At 54.2% G+C, this 16741-nt stretch overlaps 1 protein-coding gene across 1 annotated transcript in view; it reads right to left on the bottom strand.

Moving 5' to 3' along the window:
• ADCY3 (adenylate cyclase 3) overlaps nucleotides 1-11080 on the bottom strand; it is a 79539-nt gene extending 68459 nt beyond the window's left edge. Inside the window, exons 1-2 of the mRNA XM_044261968.1 lie at nucleotides 10157-11080; nucleotides 8799-9649 (exon numbers count right to left, since the gene is read on the bottom strand). Coding sequence (XP_044117903.1) covers nucleotides 8799-9473 — 675 coding nt within the window. The 5' untranslated portion in view covers nucleotides 9474-9649; nucleotides 10157-11080. The remainder of the gene's footprint in view (nucleotides 1-8798; nucleotides 9650-10156) is intronic.
• Nucleotides 11081-16741: the final 5661 nt, after the last annotated feature.

Here is a 16741-nt window from a genome sequence, read left to right as displayed (position 1 = left end):
AAAAGAAAGGGTTCTTGAAGAGAGGAAAGGGAAAAAGAAAAGCCTACGTTATTAATCAAAGGAAATTTCTTCACAACCACAAAGAAGAATTTTGCTGGAAGAAATGGCTAAAAACCTGAACAGAGAAAGGAAGACGCGTCAGACAGAAAATGGCTAGGAGGGAGCTCAAATAGTCCAACTTTATACCTAAAGGAACTAAAAGAAAAAGAACAAAGCCCAAAGTGAGTAGAAGGAAGAAAATCCTGAAGATCAGAACAGAAATAAATGACAGAGACTGAAAAACAAAAATCAATGAAACTAAAAAAACTGGTTCTTTGAAAAGTTTAACAAAATTGATATACCCTTAGCCAGACTCTTCAAGGAAAAAAGAGAAAGGACCCAAATAAAATCAGAAACAAAAGTCATAAATGATTCCACAGAAAGAGAAAGGATTGTAAGACAACACCCGGGAAAATTATACGCCAACAAATTGGCCAACCTAGAAGAAATGGATAAATTCCTAGAAATATACAGCCTTCCAAAACTGAATCAGGAAAAAATAGAAAACCTGAACAGATTGCTAGTAACAAAATTGAATCAATAATCAGAAAACGACCAAAAAATAAAAATCCAGGACCAGATGGATTCACAGGAGAATTCTACTGAACATTTTAAGAAGAGCAAGTACGTACTTTCCTTAAACTATTCCAAAAAAGTAGAAAAGGAATGAAAGCTTCTAAATATATTCTTATTCTATGAGGCCAGCATTACCCTGATGCCAAAACCAGCCAAAGACACAAGGAAAGAACTACAGGCCATTATCCCTGATGAGCATAGATGCAAAAATCCTTAACAAAATATGAGCAAACCACATTCAACCATACACGGAAAAGATCATCTTTCACAATCAAGTGAAATTTATTCTAGAGATCCAAGGATGGCTCAATATTTGCAAATCAATCAACACAATATACCACATCAACAAAATGAAGGATAAAAATCATAAAAACCATACAATTCAATAGAGGCAGAAAAAGTATTTGACAAAATTCAACAACTGTTCACAATAAAGACTCTCAGAGTGGGTTCAGAGGGAACATACGTCAAGGTAATAAATGCCATACATGAAGAATGCACAGCCAACATGCTACTCAATAGTGAAAAACTGAGACCTTTTCTTCTACAATCAGGAACACCACAAAGATGTCTACTCTTGCCACTTTCATTCGACATAGTACCAGAAGTCCTAGCCATAGCAATCAGACAAGAAAATGAAATGAGGCATCCATATTGGTAAGCAAGAAAAATTATAGAGGACACAAAACAATACATAACCAGGGACCTTGGTAGGAAGCGGGGAGGGGCATGGATGCTCTGTGCTTGGGACTCCTCCTCTGACTATTCCCTAGAGCTAGGTCCTAGGCACTCTTCTCTCTTGATTCTACACACTTTTCTTGGACAAAACTCACCCTCCCCATGGAGATGGGTACCATTTAAATGCTGATGATTCCCAAATCTGGAACTCTTAAATGTCTCTAAGCTCCAGATCTTGAATATAGGGCCTAGTGTTAAATAATTACCCACTGAATAAGCTGATAATTCTACGTGGATGTCCCATGGGCACCTCAAACTGAACTCCTCTTCTCCAGCCTGTTTCCATATTGCTGGATGGCCCCCATGGCATCATGCCCGTATGACCTCGACAGTCTTATAATCAATCTTGGCCTCACCCAAGTCCACCAAAATGACTCTTCAGAATGTAAATCAGACTCCATCTGCCCCTACTTAAATTCCTTTGATGGACCTCACCACTGTAGGAACAAAGCCCAAATCTGACTTCTCTACACCTTGTCTCTCCAGCTCCTGTCACCCACTTACGTTCCTGTCACATAATGATGCTCACCAGTCCCAATCAAGTGTGAAACTCCTATGACTCTCCTGGAAAGCCCCATTCCTGTTATTCCCCCCTGGAAAACTCCTACTCATCCTTCAAAACCCAGATCAATGGCCAGCTCCTTACAAGCCTTCTTGTTTGCCTAGGTAGGTCCTCACTAACAGAACTTGTACCAAGAGGGAAGCTTCTAGAGGGAAGGAGCTTCTAAAGGGAAGGAGCCAAGTTTTCCTCTCCGTATACTCCCACTAGATCACTGCTTGCAGTCCTGATGAAATATTTGAGAGGTGGTGGAAGGAATGAAGTTCCTTAAACTACAGGAATAAGCAGAGGAAGTGAGATGGTAAGAGGTCTAACTCGGCTTAGCCATTCTTCTGTATGATCTCATACAAATCACATTTTTGTCCAAAGAGGAGATTAGAATTAGGCCAACAGGATCTAGGACTCATTTTGGGGGCTCCTAAGAACCCTCCTTTGTTGCTGCTTTTCTCCTCAAACAAGCAGCAAGGGAGTATGAATCAGCACCCCCTGAAAGGTAATATAAATCTTGATTTTAAAAATTCTCAAATCACTGGGATTAGCACTAGAACATTCCCACCTTGGATTGAACCAAAAATTTATCAAACTCTTCATGAGATGATAAGGAAGGAAACAAACGTAAAAGCAAAGCAGGAATGTATGTATTCAACATTTACAGAGTGACAGTCACAACCGAGGCACCACAAAGAGCTGAAAAGGAATTCAATCATTCTTAATATCTCCTTGAAATAAATGACAACCTGCTAAGACAGACGAATCCAACATGTTTCTGAAGCACGTACCTGAGCAAACTCCCACCTTCTGGGAAAGGAAGACAAACATCAGAGCCAGGCTGCCAATCTAGCCGATGCATGGAGACAAAAGGACCAGGGCTGGAGGCAGGGACAGCTTCCCCAGGAACTGGCACAGAGCCCTGGACAGAGCGGGTCTGCATGTTTGACTAGAGAATGAAGTCTTCTCAAAAACAGAAGGCAAGCCATAGCCCATGCAGAAGAACTATGAGCCACTGTCTCTTTATGTGCAATGCAGTTTCTGGAACTTTCTGAGAATCTTAGAAATGATGAATTTCACAGAGAAGCAATGCCTTAAAGTTCTATACGCCCTGCCTGGATCACATCTCTAACTCTGGAAGCATCCTGTGGTCACATGGTATTTTTTTTTAAAACCGCCCCCCAGACTCATGGATTTCTTTCATCCCTTCTCCCAGCACACCCCCTGTGCCCCCCTGGTTTGTGGGCAGCCTCAGAAGATGCCTGGCCTCCATCCCTTCCCTCCCGATATAAACATGCCACTCTCACATCAAGGGGTAGAATCCGTTTCCCCTTACTTGCATCCGGCTTAGCCTTGTGACCTGCTTTGACCACGGTGACCAGTCTAGCCTCTAAAACATTCTAGTAGCTTCCATGTTTTCTCAGGGACCACCACACCTGTGAGGAAGCCCTAGTGGAACACACAGAGAAGTCACCTGGGGGAGCTCCGAGGCTCCGGACATGCAAGGCTTCCTAGAGCGTTCCAGGACAGCATTCTGCTGGATGCCGAAGGCTGAGGGCCACAGTCAAGAGAGTGACCCCAGTCGGTGCCTTGGAAACAGAAAAACTGCCCTGCTGAGCACAGCCGACCCAGAGACTCATGAGACGGTAGGATCTCGTGTTGAGACTATCACAGAAAGGGTAAGTGAAACATACAGTCCGTGAGCACATATGTGTGCGGGAAGGCCACTGAGAAACGGGCCGCCCCGCACTGAATTTCCTAGAGAACCAAAATATTCAAACAAGTCTTTACCCAATTCTGACCCAAAAATGTTTTCAGAGCACCATACCGCGCCCCATCTTACACAAGATGTAATTCAGCGTTTTCCGGATGAGCGAGTCAGCCTGGCGCACATCAGTTAGACACGGTCCCAGAGCACAGCAAAGGCTCCAGCGGCCACAGAAGTGCACAGGCTCTTGGCTGCAACCCCCACTGGACCCCCAGACCACAGTGCTCTTGACCCACGGCGCCATGCCTGCCCCCAGAAACACCTCCTCCTCCACGTTGCTCCTTGGAAGGATTGTGAGTTAAGGAACCAAGAATCCTATCCCGACTGGAACAGGGCTGAGGATAGCTAATCCAAGGGGTTCTTTTAGGACTGCAGAAGACAAGGAACGCTGTAATCCCACCGACCTGAGCTCGAATCCTGCTCCGCCACCGGCTAGCTATACGGCCTTGGACAAGTCACGTCACTCATCATGCATTTTAGTTTCCCTATCTGTAAAATGAAAATGATATCCACCTCCTGCCGGGAGCTCCTCGACAGAAACCCAGCAGTAAAAAACCCAGGAGCTCAGTAAATGAGGGCACCTGTGTATACTCCACGTTCGTGGGCCTGGCCTGAACGTGGGCGTGAGCCCTGAGCACACACATCCAAGTGTCGGTCTGGATGACCCCTACGGACGCCTACCCCCAAGAGTGCATATCAAGAAGGGACAGGGGAGGGAGCTTGGGTGGGGAAGGTCCGAATATTTATTCAGGCTTGGAGCATCCTAGTGGGATTTACTGCACCAAGAAAGTGCAGGATGAGCGTCACCTTGGAGTCCCGGCACGACCATCTCAAGGGGCTTTCAGGCAGGCTGTGAGGCAGACCAAGCCTTGGTGTGCGTGCATGTGTGTGCGTATGTGTGTACACACGCATGGATGGACGTACAACATGTACCTGCCCACAAGGCGGGGCTGGCGGGGGCAAAGGGAGACCGAAGCACGGACACTGGTATCTAATCTAGCCTGCTGCTACCCAGCTACCCACCAGTGGCCCAGCCCTGGGCTCTGGTTTCCTCTTCAGTGAAGCCCACTAAGGATAAAGCACAGATTTAAAATAAACATGAGGGATTGGACACTCACGGCTAAAGCTCCGAGAGGCAATGCAGCCAGCGAAAGGCAGGGCCCACCGCATGCGCAGGACAAGGACATACTGAAAAAGCTGTTTCCACATAGGGAAGAACCCAAAGAGGCCACAGAGAAATGCAACCCAGGACGGGACTGAGGGGGTGACTTGCTGCAAAGGTGTTTATGTGTTCGTTAATTGACTGTTCTTCCACAGTTGGATTTCTATGCCTCCCCGTCCCCTTCTAGGCCTTTCCTTATTATTCAGACGCCTAAAACCTGCCCACTTGCACACTCTGAGGGGTGGGGGCAGTGGATGGCCGTTTCTGTCCCACTCTGGGATGGTGGCAGAGCTGATCCGGGGTTGGCCTTGCTGCCTGCCGCCCCACATTTCCTGCACCCATCTCTTACCTTGATGCCTCTGGTGGTTCAGGCCATATTCAGAGAAAGAGGCCTTCAGGGAAGCCCCGGGATCCATCCTGCCCACCCCCTGCACCCACTTTCTCACTCCCCGGTGACCCTCCCCAGTTACCCGGCCCCTCCATCCCTCAACCTCCCTGGGCCTCGGTTTCCTCATCAGTCAAGTGGAGCTGGTAACAATCCAGGATTGAATGGGAGGATGTGCATAGAACCCTAAACTCCAGCCTGCCGATGAAGGCATCTGGAAGCATCAGTCCTCCCGCAACACCCCTACTGTAGCTGCCTCCAGCCCCTCGGAGCCGAATGTTCCTTCACGGGGTGAACGGTCTAGATCATCAGTATGGGTGGCGGGAATTCCACATCCACGGCTCTGTCATGTTCTAATTTGTAAGGAAAGGTCTTAACAGGCTATTAATTCCAAGAGGAAATTTTGCTTCCAAATAGCCTTTCTGCTATGAAATAAAGCAACCAGTGATTTTGTAAATGTTGTTCCTTGTCCCCTAACCTGTCACAGACTCTTTGCTCTAATACCCCCATCACATGCTAATAGGTCCTGAGTGCATCAAGGTCTCGGGAATGGTCACTGGTCTCAGGAATACCCCCTCATCACCGTGGCTGTATTTTCTGCCCATCCCCCTCCCCATCTTCACCCACTGGCTGCTGCCTGGTCCTGCCCTTGACCCCCTCCTGCTCCGACACATCACATGGGGGTGGTGCAGGGCAGCAGAAGGCAAGTTGTGCCATAAGAGACCTAGCGGTGCCAGGACTGAGGCCAGGAGAGGGATGCAGGGAAACCCTGCCAGCCACAGCCCGGGCTCCCCTCCACCCCAGGGTCTGACTGTGATTATCGGATTCCTGCAGGTTAAGGCCCATCCCTATTGCCCAGTAATATTACTTCACGAATAAAGTCCCAGCAACACCCCATCCTATATCCCACCCGACAGCCAGATTTCACCTGTTCTTCCTATCAGAACCCCAACCTGCTTGCCTCCCATGAGAAGAGCCAGGGGCGGGCTGCATGACTTGCCTGGGACATGTGGGCTACTGTGAGGAACCCCCCCCCCATCCCTCTGTCAATCCACAGCCCCCATGAGAGCAGAGCATGGGTTTGAGAGATTAAAGGGTGCAGAGAAGGCAGAAGCAACAGAAGCATTCTCAAAGCCCCGAAATCCAGGGTCTGCTTCGAACCATGAAACTTAGTTCACACTCCCCCGCCCCACAGGCCCAGGAGGGAATTCCTGGCTGGAACCAACAGGTGATGGGCAAAGAAAAAGAAGACAAGAGGCTGCAGGCAAGAGACAGAAAAGCAAGGAGGGGCGGGGGGTCTGGAGTGCCTGCCTGGTGTCCCTCTGGCTGGGTATCCGGCTCCCCCAGCCTCACATCCCTGCCCCCCAGCCCCTGGGCCATCCTACCCTTGATGGTGCTCCCATCCCAGGAGGTAAGCTGGGCCCACCAGGGCAGCGGGCAGGGGAGTGTCGCTTCATTCCACAGCTGGAGGACAGCTGGATGCAGTGTCCTCATAACATACACACACACACCTGGGCTCTTTCCACCCCATCCAGATATACTGAAGGCGGCGATTCTGTGACTTAAGGAAAACTTTGGCGAGTGGGCCTGGGAACCCAGGCACCTTTTAAAAAGTCACAGGAGTTCCAAACAAGTGACTCTAACTTCTGGAACACAGCCCACTGAAAGCCGGGGCCTCCTGCATTCTATCTCAGGCTCCCAAATGGACCTCAAGAGCCACCTCCTCCTTCCCCACGATCCCCCAAAGCCACAAGGAGGGCCCTGCCTCCACGTCAAGGCCATGCTCTCCTGGGATGCTAATGTGGCTATCTTCTATTTACTTACTTCTTTTCCTGTTTCTTAATCTTTTTGGGTTTTTGTCTCCTCTTAATAGTGCCCAAAGGACACCAGCAATCCTGGGTTTAGCATCTGAGGCTCCAAAGGATGGAATTTTTGCTTTGCTTCCTTAACGGACAGTGAAGCATGTGGGAGACTCATGATTCAGGGGCTCCAGCAGAGAGGAAAATGCCCGCAGCAGCTAGGAACGGTTCAGAGTCAGATCACAGACCCCAAATGCTGCCATGTCCACCTGCCTGTCTGCCCCAGTCTGTGCTTCCTACTGATTCCAAGCAGAAGGGCTCCCACCAGTCTTCCCCAGACAGCTCCCAGCAGGGCCCTTGAGTGGCAGAAGGACAGGCTGAAGTCGACCGACCCAGAAGTTGAGACAGCGACGGCAGACCCAGATCGTCACTTTATGTGAACGGGGTGTTCGGAGAAAAACAAAGGACCTGTTGCTGTACCCACAGGGTTCAGATGCTGTCCCAGCCCAGGGCTAGGCTTCTGCAGAACGAGAGCACAGAGCTTCCCGAGTGAGCACAGTGTGTGAGCCAGAATGGAAGAACAGGAAGAATCTGGGTCCAAGAACCAGGAAAAAGTCAAAACTGCAAACTTGTGGTTTCCCTCTAACCGAGGGGGAGGCGATGGGACAAGCCCCACAGGGTTCTTGCGTCAACACCCCACAGTCCCGCGGGGCCCCTGGAGACTCAGCCCTAAAGCCCAAAAGACCAGGATGATGGCTTTGGCCGAGATGTAGCCAGCATCACAATAAAGTAGGAAGATCAATGAAACTGAAGTGAGAAATGGACGCTCCGGGCACGTGACTACTGTACCAACCGATGGGCCTTAGGCAGGTCACTTCCCATCTCGTGCATAAAGGAGGTAGCAGGATGATGGAATTTATTAAGCCCCCCCCCCAACTCCTCCCAATGGTTTACCAGATAAACACGGAGGCTGAGAATGGCATCTCCCAATCTCTACAGCCCTGCAGCACCTCCAGGCTCTTGGGTCCTGGGCAAAGCACGGGGCTCTTAATTAAGCTGAGGCCAAAATTCCACCCCTTCCAGCAAAACACGTCCTCAAAGAACTAGCAGACCTTTCACCGCCATGGCCAGCACGACTGTCCCTGTTTGTGTCCCCACACCACACCTCACGTCATCTAAGTACTGCCCGCACCCTGAGCTCCCTGCGGCACAAGCAGGATCTAGGGCCATCACACCTTCAGGTCTCCTAGTGTGTCTTCACCCACAGTCCCTCTGATCTTGGAAATGAGCACTAGGACAGACAGCCAGCCCCCACTTGACAGAGAATCACTGCATCTGCACGAGTTAGACAGCTGCTGAAGCTAGCCCGTGACAGGCTAGAGATCAGAAGCCAAGGGAGCTCCTTTCCCCACAAGAGGTCTTTCTGGAGGGATCAAGGGCAGGGACATGGCTGATAACTACCGCCCTAGGACCAGGCCTCATAGGCCTTCCTGCCACCCACTTGGGCAGGACACCAGTGACACAGTGGCCCTGAGGCCTAATGTCCGGACATCCTCCACTCCCTCAGGCCCAGCACAGAAAGCTCTAGCGCCAAGCCCAGGGGCTGAGGGAGAAACGATCTTCCTGCACAAGCAGCTGAGATCCCCAGAAGCACGTACCCACCCCAACGCATGTTGACTCGAGGGCCAAGGAAACAGTGCCATCCCACCCCAGAAACTGTGGCCACCCTGGATGAGAGCTGGCGGGAAGGGAAGCCCCAGGGTGGGACCCGAGGCAGGACTCACCTCCCTCAGCAAGTGCGTGCCCTTCAGCCCGTCCTGCTGCTGCTGGGCCACGGTGACCCCCAAGACGAGTGTGTGCACGACACAGGAGACCACGGAGATGATGACGATGGGGCTGAGGCTGAGCGGCAGCGTGATGAAGAAGGAGAATACGAAGAAGGCCTGCCAGCCCACTGTGTCGCTGGCCGCATGGGCTCTCGAAAAGTTCAGGCCCAGGTAGGAGAAAATCTGGGCGGTGATCAGCAGCCACAGCACATAGGGCACCACTTTCCGGGTGACCCGGTCTGGAAGCAGCCCCTTTTTGCAGAGCACGAAGAGGAGGAGGTCCAACAGCAGTCCCATGGCGGCCACGAGGAGGGGAGCCAGCTTGTCGCTGGAGAAGACCACGGCGCACATCACTACCACGTAGCAGTCAAAGAGGGCCGCGAACACCACCAGCACCAGCAGGGTCTCGTGGCGCTGCCGTTTGAAGTAGGTCTGATACAAGTTCTCCAAGGACTCGGGCACGAAGGTCAGCCGCATGAACCGAGGCAGGCAGAGGCATGATCCCGAGTTCCGGACTGAGATTTCGTGGGTCCGGCCCACCCCGCGGTCAGGGTCAGAGGGCAGGCTGACCGAGTACTCTGCGGAGTACTCAGCCGAGTACTCAGGCTCGGAGAAGCCCTGGTTCCTCGGCATCCTGGCTGCGGGCTGCTTCTACTGGCCCAGGAGAAAGGAACCGGGAACGGAGGGAGGGCTCCGGACTGGGCCACCTACCAGGGCTCTCGGAGAGCTGGGGAAAACAGAGGGCCAGCCACCTCCCGCAGCAACGCACCGCAGATCTCCAGGGCACAGGTAGCGCGGGTCATCTGGAACTTAGAAGGACATGGCTAAGTAGAAACACCTCTGCTTTCCTGTCTGTGGTTCCGCACGATCCACCCTACCCCTCCTGAGGATCGCTGCGCGACGCTCCAGGACCAGGGCCTTCTCCAGCCACCCCCACACTCAGGCCACCGCCCGGCCACGGCCACACACACACACACACACACACACGCACACACACACTCCCTCCTGTCCTCGTGGAACAGCTTCTTGTCCCCGGCTGGCCAAAAGGCCTGGCCACCTCTCCACCCCTCCCACTCCGGGTCCGTCTCTGTGTCATCTCTGCTCCCTCCGTCCCTCACTTCCTCACCTAAAACGCCGCCAGGCCCAAGCCCTAGAAGCGGGAGATAAAACGTGCCCGAGAGCAGCTGGAACCATCCTCGGGATTCCCGAATCTTCCTTCTGTTTACTTCCTTTTCCCACCCGACCCCTGGAGGCCCGGGCTCTCCACCTCAGGGCACTACCTGCCCTCCGGAAGGCTGGCCTGCCCCTGCGTTTACCTGTGCGGGAACTCGGGAGCCGCGTGCTTCGGCCGGTCCCTGCGCGGGCTGCGGGGCTGGGTCACGCGTGTGGCGGGCGGGGGCAGGAGGGCTCAGCGCGCCCGGGGACCGCGCCGCCCCGCCAGCGCCCGGGTCCCCGGTCCCCGGCCGGAGCGCGAGCACCCCCCGACCCCCGCCGTCAGGCCAGGGATCCGGCAGGGGGAGGCGCGGGGCTGCCCCTCAGCATCCGCGGGCGCCCGGCGGCAGGAGGAAGGAGGCGGCGGGGGCTGGGAAACCGGGGGGCGCCCACCCCTGGGGCTGCGGCTCGCGGCGCGGTCGGACCCCTCCCTCTCGCCCCCGCGCTGGCGGCGGTGGCGGCGGCGCGGCTAGGGGCGCGCCCGGGGCCCTCCCGGGCGGGAGCGCGGGCCGAGGCCGGGGCAGCCCGCCAGCATCCTCCGGGCCGCCCGCGCGCCGAGCCGAGCCAGCCGAGTCCGGGCGCGGCGCGCTGCACTGTGAGTCCCCGCGCGGCGCCGGCGGCTCCCGGGCCACGCGCGCTCCAGGCCCCGGGAGGCGGGCGGCGCCCCTCCCTCCCCGCAGTCACCGCCCTCTCGGCGAGCGCGTCGGGGAGTTGGGGGGATGGGGGGAGCGCCCCGCTTCGGCAGAGCGGCCGGCGGGGGGAAGGAGGGGAAGGGCGCGGAGGAGAGCGGGGGCGAGGGGCCGAGGCGCCGGCGGCCCCGCGCTCTGACCCGGGGCGGCGAGCAGGCGGCGGCCGCTCGGTGGAGGCGCCGCGGTGGGCGGCGGGCAGGAAGGATGGGCGACCCGACACCTAGCTCCGCGGCAGGCCGGGTCTCTGGAGAGGGGAGCCCGGGACGTGTCCTCCCGCCTCCAGCAGGTGAGGCGCGCTCGCGGCACCCCCGCCGCCGCCTCCTTCGCCGCGGTTTCCTTCTGGGCCTGGAGATGAGAGGCCGGGGTTGAGGTTTGGGGACGCCTGCCCCGCCGGGCGCGCCGGGCCTAAGTGTCCCCGCCCACCCTGGCAGCCCCAGCCTTCCGCAGAGGGGCCGGCAGCCGAGCTCCGTTCCAGAAGGAAGAAGGGAGGAGTGGCCCGCTGGGCACCTGGCACGTGGAATGCCAGAGACCTGGCTTCAGAAAGATCTCCTGTGCACATTCCACCTGGGATGGGTTTGAATTTACGAACTCCCTATAAAAACCCAAATGCTCCTGTGAATGGTTAAGCCTATTAGTCTCTTACACCTTAGTATAAATTCCTTTCCTTGGAGGGCGCCTGGGTGGCTCAGTGGGTTAAGCCTCTGCCTTCAGCTCAGGTCATGATCTCAGGGTCCTGGGATCGGGCTCTCTGTTCAGCGGGGAGCCTGCTTCCCTCTCTCTCTGCTTGCCTGTCTGCCTGCTTGTGATCTCTCTCTCTCTGTGTCAAATAAATAAATAAAATCTAAAAAAAAAAAAAAAAAAATTCCTTTCCTAGGCTTTGCTAGAACCTTGCCAAGCGCCACTACAGGCCACAGGCTTTAAGAATTTAGGGAAAGGGGAACAAAGCATGGGGGGCGGGGAGGGGGGTTGCTGAGGACAGCCAGCAGCATCAGGGAGAGCAGAAGACACGGATCAGAAAGGAGAGAAAACTCAGCCATCCAGGTCCTGGAAAGAGTGATCCCTTTCCAGAACCTCAGTTAACTCAGCCCTCAGGAAGAAGATTCGTCAGAGAATGGATCCTATCACAGTTGTTTCTCTCCGTCCCTCACACTAATTCTGAAATGCAGCCAACATCAGTCCAAACTTGTCAGGGCTCTGATTACCAAGGTTGGGGGGCGTCAGCTCAAACTTAGGAGAAACATAATTTGAATAAAACACCTTTTCCCATTGTTTTCATTTGTTTGGAGTCCCAGTGTTTTTTATTTTGAATTGTTGCGTGCAGTGAAAGGAGGCATGATTTCTATGTTTAACAAAGAGACAGGTGTTAATAAAAGAGGGTGACGTTTAGGCCTCGATTGGGGGATGGAACGATAGGGCGATGGGCATTAAGGAGGGCATTTGATGTAACGGGCACTGGGTGTTGTATGAAACTGATGACTCATTACACTCTACCCCTGAAACTAATAATACACTATATGTTAACTAAATTGAATTTAAATTAAAAAAATACTGTTTGGGTCTGCGTTGGCACAAAGGATACCCCCCCCTCCTGGTACATGTGACTACCCTTGGAGTTCTCCTGTGCGGCTCCCTACTTGGCAAGACCATGCCCAGCTCCTGGGCCGTGTGTGTTCCTTGCTGGGTTTTTGCCCTTGTGCCCCAGCCTCAGCTCCAAACCCCCCGAGGGAAGGGAGAGGATTCCACACAGTTATCTCTGATTTAAAAAAAAAAAAAAAACAGTCTCCTGACGCTCCTGCCCTATTGCTCTCCTATACTGCTCCAACTCCCTGACCTTCCCTACTCTTCCTCTCTTTGTTGTGGGCACCTCTTCAGCAGCTGAGCCAGGTATCAGGGAAGGCCAGAGATACCCCCCCACCCCCGGCCCCTGCCCTCAGGATGCCCGCTGGCTCTGAGCACCAGATCCCCCAACAAGACAGACCCTGGGCGGGGGCAGCAATCAGAGGCGACCTGACACTGGGCCTTTTGGGACTTGTCCTGAAAGGGGCACCCTCAGAGGCCTGGAGCCTCCTGACAAAGACTGACAAGCCCCCTACCACCGCTCTGCATTCTGGGTAATGGGTGCAGCCCTTCCCTGTGGATATGGGAAGCTCCGTGGACCTCCCTAAGAGCCAGAGGCAACTGAGTGAGTATTCCAGAGCAAGCAAGCTGCTTGAGGTGCTGTGCACAGAGACTGGGAAAAACACAATATTGGGAGACAGGCCGACAGGCCTGAGAGCCTTCCTTGTCTGTCTCACTCTTGGCAACGTCTCCGGCACCTGGAGCCAAACAGTCAAGGAATGAATGATTTCCCTAAGAAGAAACGACACTTTATAAGGGCACCTCCTGCTGATGAGGAAGCCAATAGACCTCATTCATTGGTGCTGAAAATGCCCTGGTCCAAGAATATTCAAAACAACTCCATTCAAGAATAGGATAGGAGGTGCCTTCTGTTCCCAAGCTATACATTTTCTGTTGCTGTAATCCGGACAACTGGCAAGCATTTGCTTTCATAATGCAAAGATACAGTGAGTCTATCTTCAAACACACACGTTACACACATAGGCACGCACCCACACAACCTAGGACTACGAATGGTTGTGTGGTGACTTGCCTAGGACGCATGTTCTAAAGTGAAGATGGAATCTTGAGCTTGGGTAGAAGCTTGGTGGGCGTCCTGACCCCCACCCTCACTCAGGATAGGGGACAGGATATCTCTTTGCTGAAGACACCTCTTGTTTGTACGGCTTGAGACTGGAGATGATTGCAGAGCAGTAATTGCTGTTGCGTAAACAAGAGTGGTTTGGCCCCCTGGAGAGATGCGGTGGCTCCTGAACCCTGCAAACAATAGATCAGAGCAGAGCCCTGGTGTCCTGGGGAAAGAGAAGAGGGAGGAGAGAAGGTCTTTAGCTCCCCTGCTGCTGGGCCCCAGGAGGGCCCTGTTTGGGGCCTTAGCTAAAGGCAGAGCCTGAGACCAGGGCCTACATGCAGTTGGTTTGGCTGGACAAGTGATTGCCAGGGAAAGAAGATAGGAAACCCAGTAAAGACAAGGGTGTGTGAACAGGGGGCACAGTGGCTGGTAGGGCTCATTTCCTTTGTGCACAGAGCACCTCAGAACTTTCCACTGGAGGACTGGAGGTTGGGGGACATTGATCCCTGCTTCCTATCCCGTGCTGAAGGGGTTGTCGAGTGGCACATTCACTCTGGAGTACTGGCAGGTGTGTGCAAGCTGCAGGGGGCCGAGTGATGGGCTCAGAGGCGGGAAACAGGACAGCACAGAGGACCTAGATGCCTATGCTGCAGGGTGGAGGAGAGCAGTGGGCCAAGAGGAAGGGACCCAGACCCTGCATCCACTCCTACCGGCTTGGAGGTTCAAGCCCTGTCACTGGAGGAGAGCGCCACGTGGTCCGGGAGGAAGCCGGCCCTCCGCAGTCCGAGAACTCAGCCTGGGCCCTGGCTAAGCAGCTGAGGCTGCGGGATCTCAGTTACTCACCCTCCCCAAACATGGGTCCTGGGGGTGCGATGACACAGCACTCACACCCACACCCAAGTGGGGTCACTGGGAGGAAGGAGGAACTTTTTTTTTTTTTTAAGATTTTATGTATTTATTTGACAGAGAGAAATCACAAGTAGATGGAGAGGCAGGCAGAGAGAGAGAGGGAAGCAGGCTCCCTGCTGAACAGAGAGCCCGACGTGGGACTCGATCCCAGGACCCTGAGATCATGACATGAGCCGAAGGCAGCGGCTTAACCCACTGAGCCACCCAGGTGCCCCAGGAAGGAGGAACTTAATGCGAACCAAAGTGGGTGGCAAATCTCCACAGAACAAGTCAGTCTGAGGGAGCTCGGGTCCACCTCATGGTGGGATCCCCATGGCGCTCTGGCCTCAGCTGTCCTTGCGTGATGCATGCTGGGCTGGGCTGCCACCTCCCGGGAGCCCTCCCTGGTTGCATCTGGGAGCCTCTCCTGATTCCGCTGCCGTTTTCTTCTCCAACAGCATCGGCCTATCCGCCAATGTCCTTGCTGTCCTCCATGTCCCTTTCTGTGCCTTTTGGTGCCTCTGCTTCTGGGACACTGACAAGGCCACTGTGTGTGTGTGTGTGTTGATAAAGGGGAGCGTGATAGGAAGTGCATGTGTGTGAGTGTTGTGTGTAGGAGTATGTGTTTTGTGTATGTGTGATCAGTGTGAGTTGGGAGCGAATGAGGTCAGTGTGCACTTGCATGTATGTGCAGTTGGTGTGCAGTGTGTGTGATCATTGTGACTAAGCATGTGTGATCAGTGCGAGAGTAGGTGTGTTGAGTGTGAGCTCGTCTGCTCAGTGTGGTGTATGTGCCGTGTGAGCAAACGTGCTGAGTGTGGGCGTGTGTGATCTGTATGTCAGCACGCGTGTGAGTGAGCACGTGTGCAGGTGCGCATGCGTCCCGCAGATGTGGCTCCGGCCTCCCCTTCGGGTCCCCGTGCCCCACTTGTGCTGCCCACTGGTACGGCCTGCTCGCTGCCTGTGGGCCCTTCCACGGCCTCTCATGTGGGCAGAGGGAAGCGAGTAGAGAGAGAGAGCACAGCACCGGCCTTCCGGGACCGGGTGCGTTTCTGGGTCTGTCCCGTGCCTGGGTATGAGCGTCCCCTCAGGAGCAGGACCGGGCCCCCTGGTCCCTCCTGCTCAGTATTAGACACAGACCAGCTATTCCTTAACTTGCCACCAAAATGACATCAAGTAAACCCTAACCGCGTGTCAGTGTTCCTGCGCTGGACCTGGGCCTCCTAGTGGGGTCGGCGGTGAGGTCAGTATCCGCAGCCGCCATGCTGTGTGGGGTCGGGCCTTATGGGCCCAGTGGTTTGTGGCTCTCCTTTAGCTTAACCAGATAAGCACCAGCGTCCTCAGGACACGGTGACCTCACAGCTAGGGGCAGCAGAGAGAGGCTTGGATGCCGAATGTGCACTAGGCCACGCAGAAGTCTGACTCAAGCAGGAATCCTCAAGAAGCTTCCTCTGGTCATTTGCTGCTTCCTTAACCAAGGGTGTACTCAATCTCAGAGACCTGGTGTTTAGTTGACAGCCAGAGGCCACCTGTAGAATCGTGGCTCCCCGGATGTCAGAGGGGACACGAGGCATCATCCTGTTCCAGCCCGATGAGGAAGTCAAAGCCCAGACAGGTTAGATTTGGGGAAGGCAAGACCCATGCCCATGGAGCGTGAAACAATGTGTGAATGCTGAGTAATCCCGGGGCCTCTGTGGAAATGTCACGTTTCCAAAAGCACTCAAGCCAGGGCCCCTCTGGGAAGAGGCACCATAGAAATCCGTGCTAACGAGCCTCTCCCCCGGCCTGCTGGGGATAAGAGGGAGCAGACACAGATCTGAGAACAACAAGAGATGGTGAGACAAGGTCCAGGCGGGGAGGAGCTGGGGGCCTCCACCTTCACGGTCCCTCTCACAGGTGGAAAGTCACAACACCCTGAAGAGCAAGGCTCAGACCGCCACGGGGTCATCAGGCTGGAGGGGCAAAGAGAGGAGTGGTCTAGGGCTCTCCCAGCAGATGAGAACGATCTCCCATGCCCCTAGCCTCCCCTCTCCACGGGTGCCACGCCCATCTCGGGAATCACCCTAGACCCTGCCCTTCTCACCCTGCCAGCCAAATCTCTACCCTGCAACCAGGCTGATCCTTCCAAATTCAGATCTGTTCTCATCGCTATCTTCTTTGAATATTCGGTCCCTAGCTGTCCCTGTTCCCAGGTAGGAGGACTGCCCAGTTCCCACCTGCTAGGGGATTAAATAAGAAAATACTAGTAAAATGCTCAGATGTCACCTTCCCTTTCAAGTTGCACTGAAGGAACTTCAGTGATATTTTTACTTAGGTTGAATGGTGACCCCCAAAGGGGGTCCAGATCCCTGGAACCTGTGACTGTGACTGTTTGAAACAAGCGTCTTTGCAGGTGTAATTGAGTTACGGATTTTGAGAGAAGACCA

Source organism: Neovison vison, chromosome 8, assembly GCF_020171115.1.
Source record: "Neovison vison isolate M4711 chromosome 8, ASM_NN_V1, whole genome shotgun sequence".
Classification (NCBI taxonomy): Eukaryota; Metazoa; Chordata; class Mammalia; order Carnivora; family Mustelidae; genus Neogale; species Neogale vison.
The sequence above is the reverse complement of the archived record's forward strand: the minus strand, read 5'-3'. Positions and strand labels throughout refer to the sequence as shown.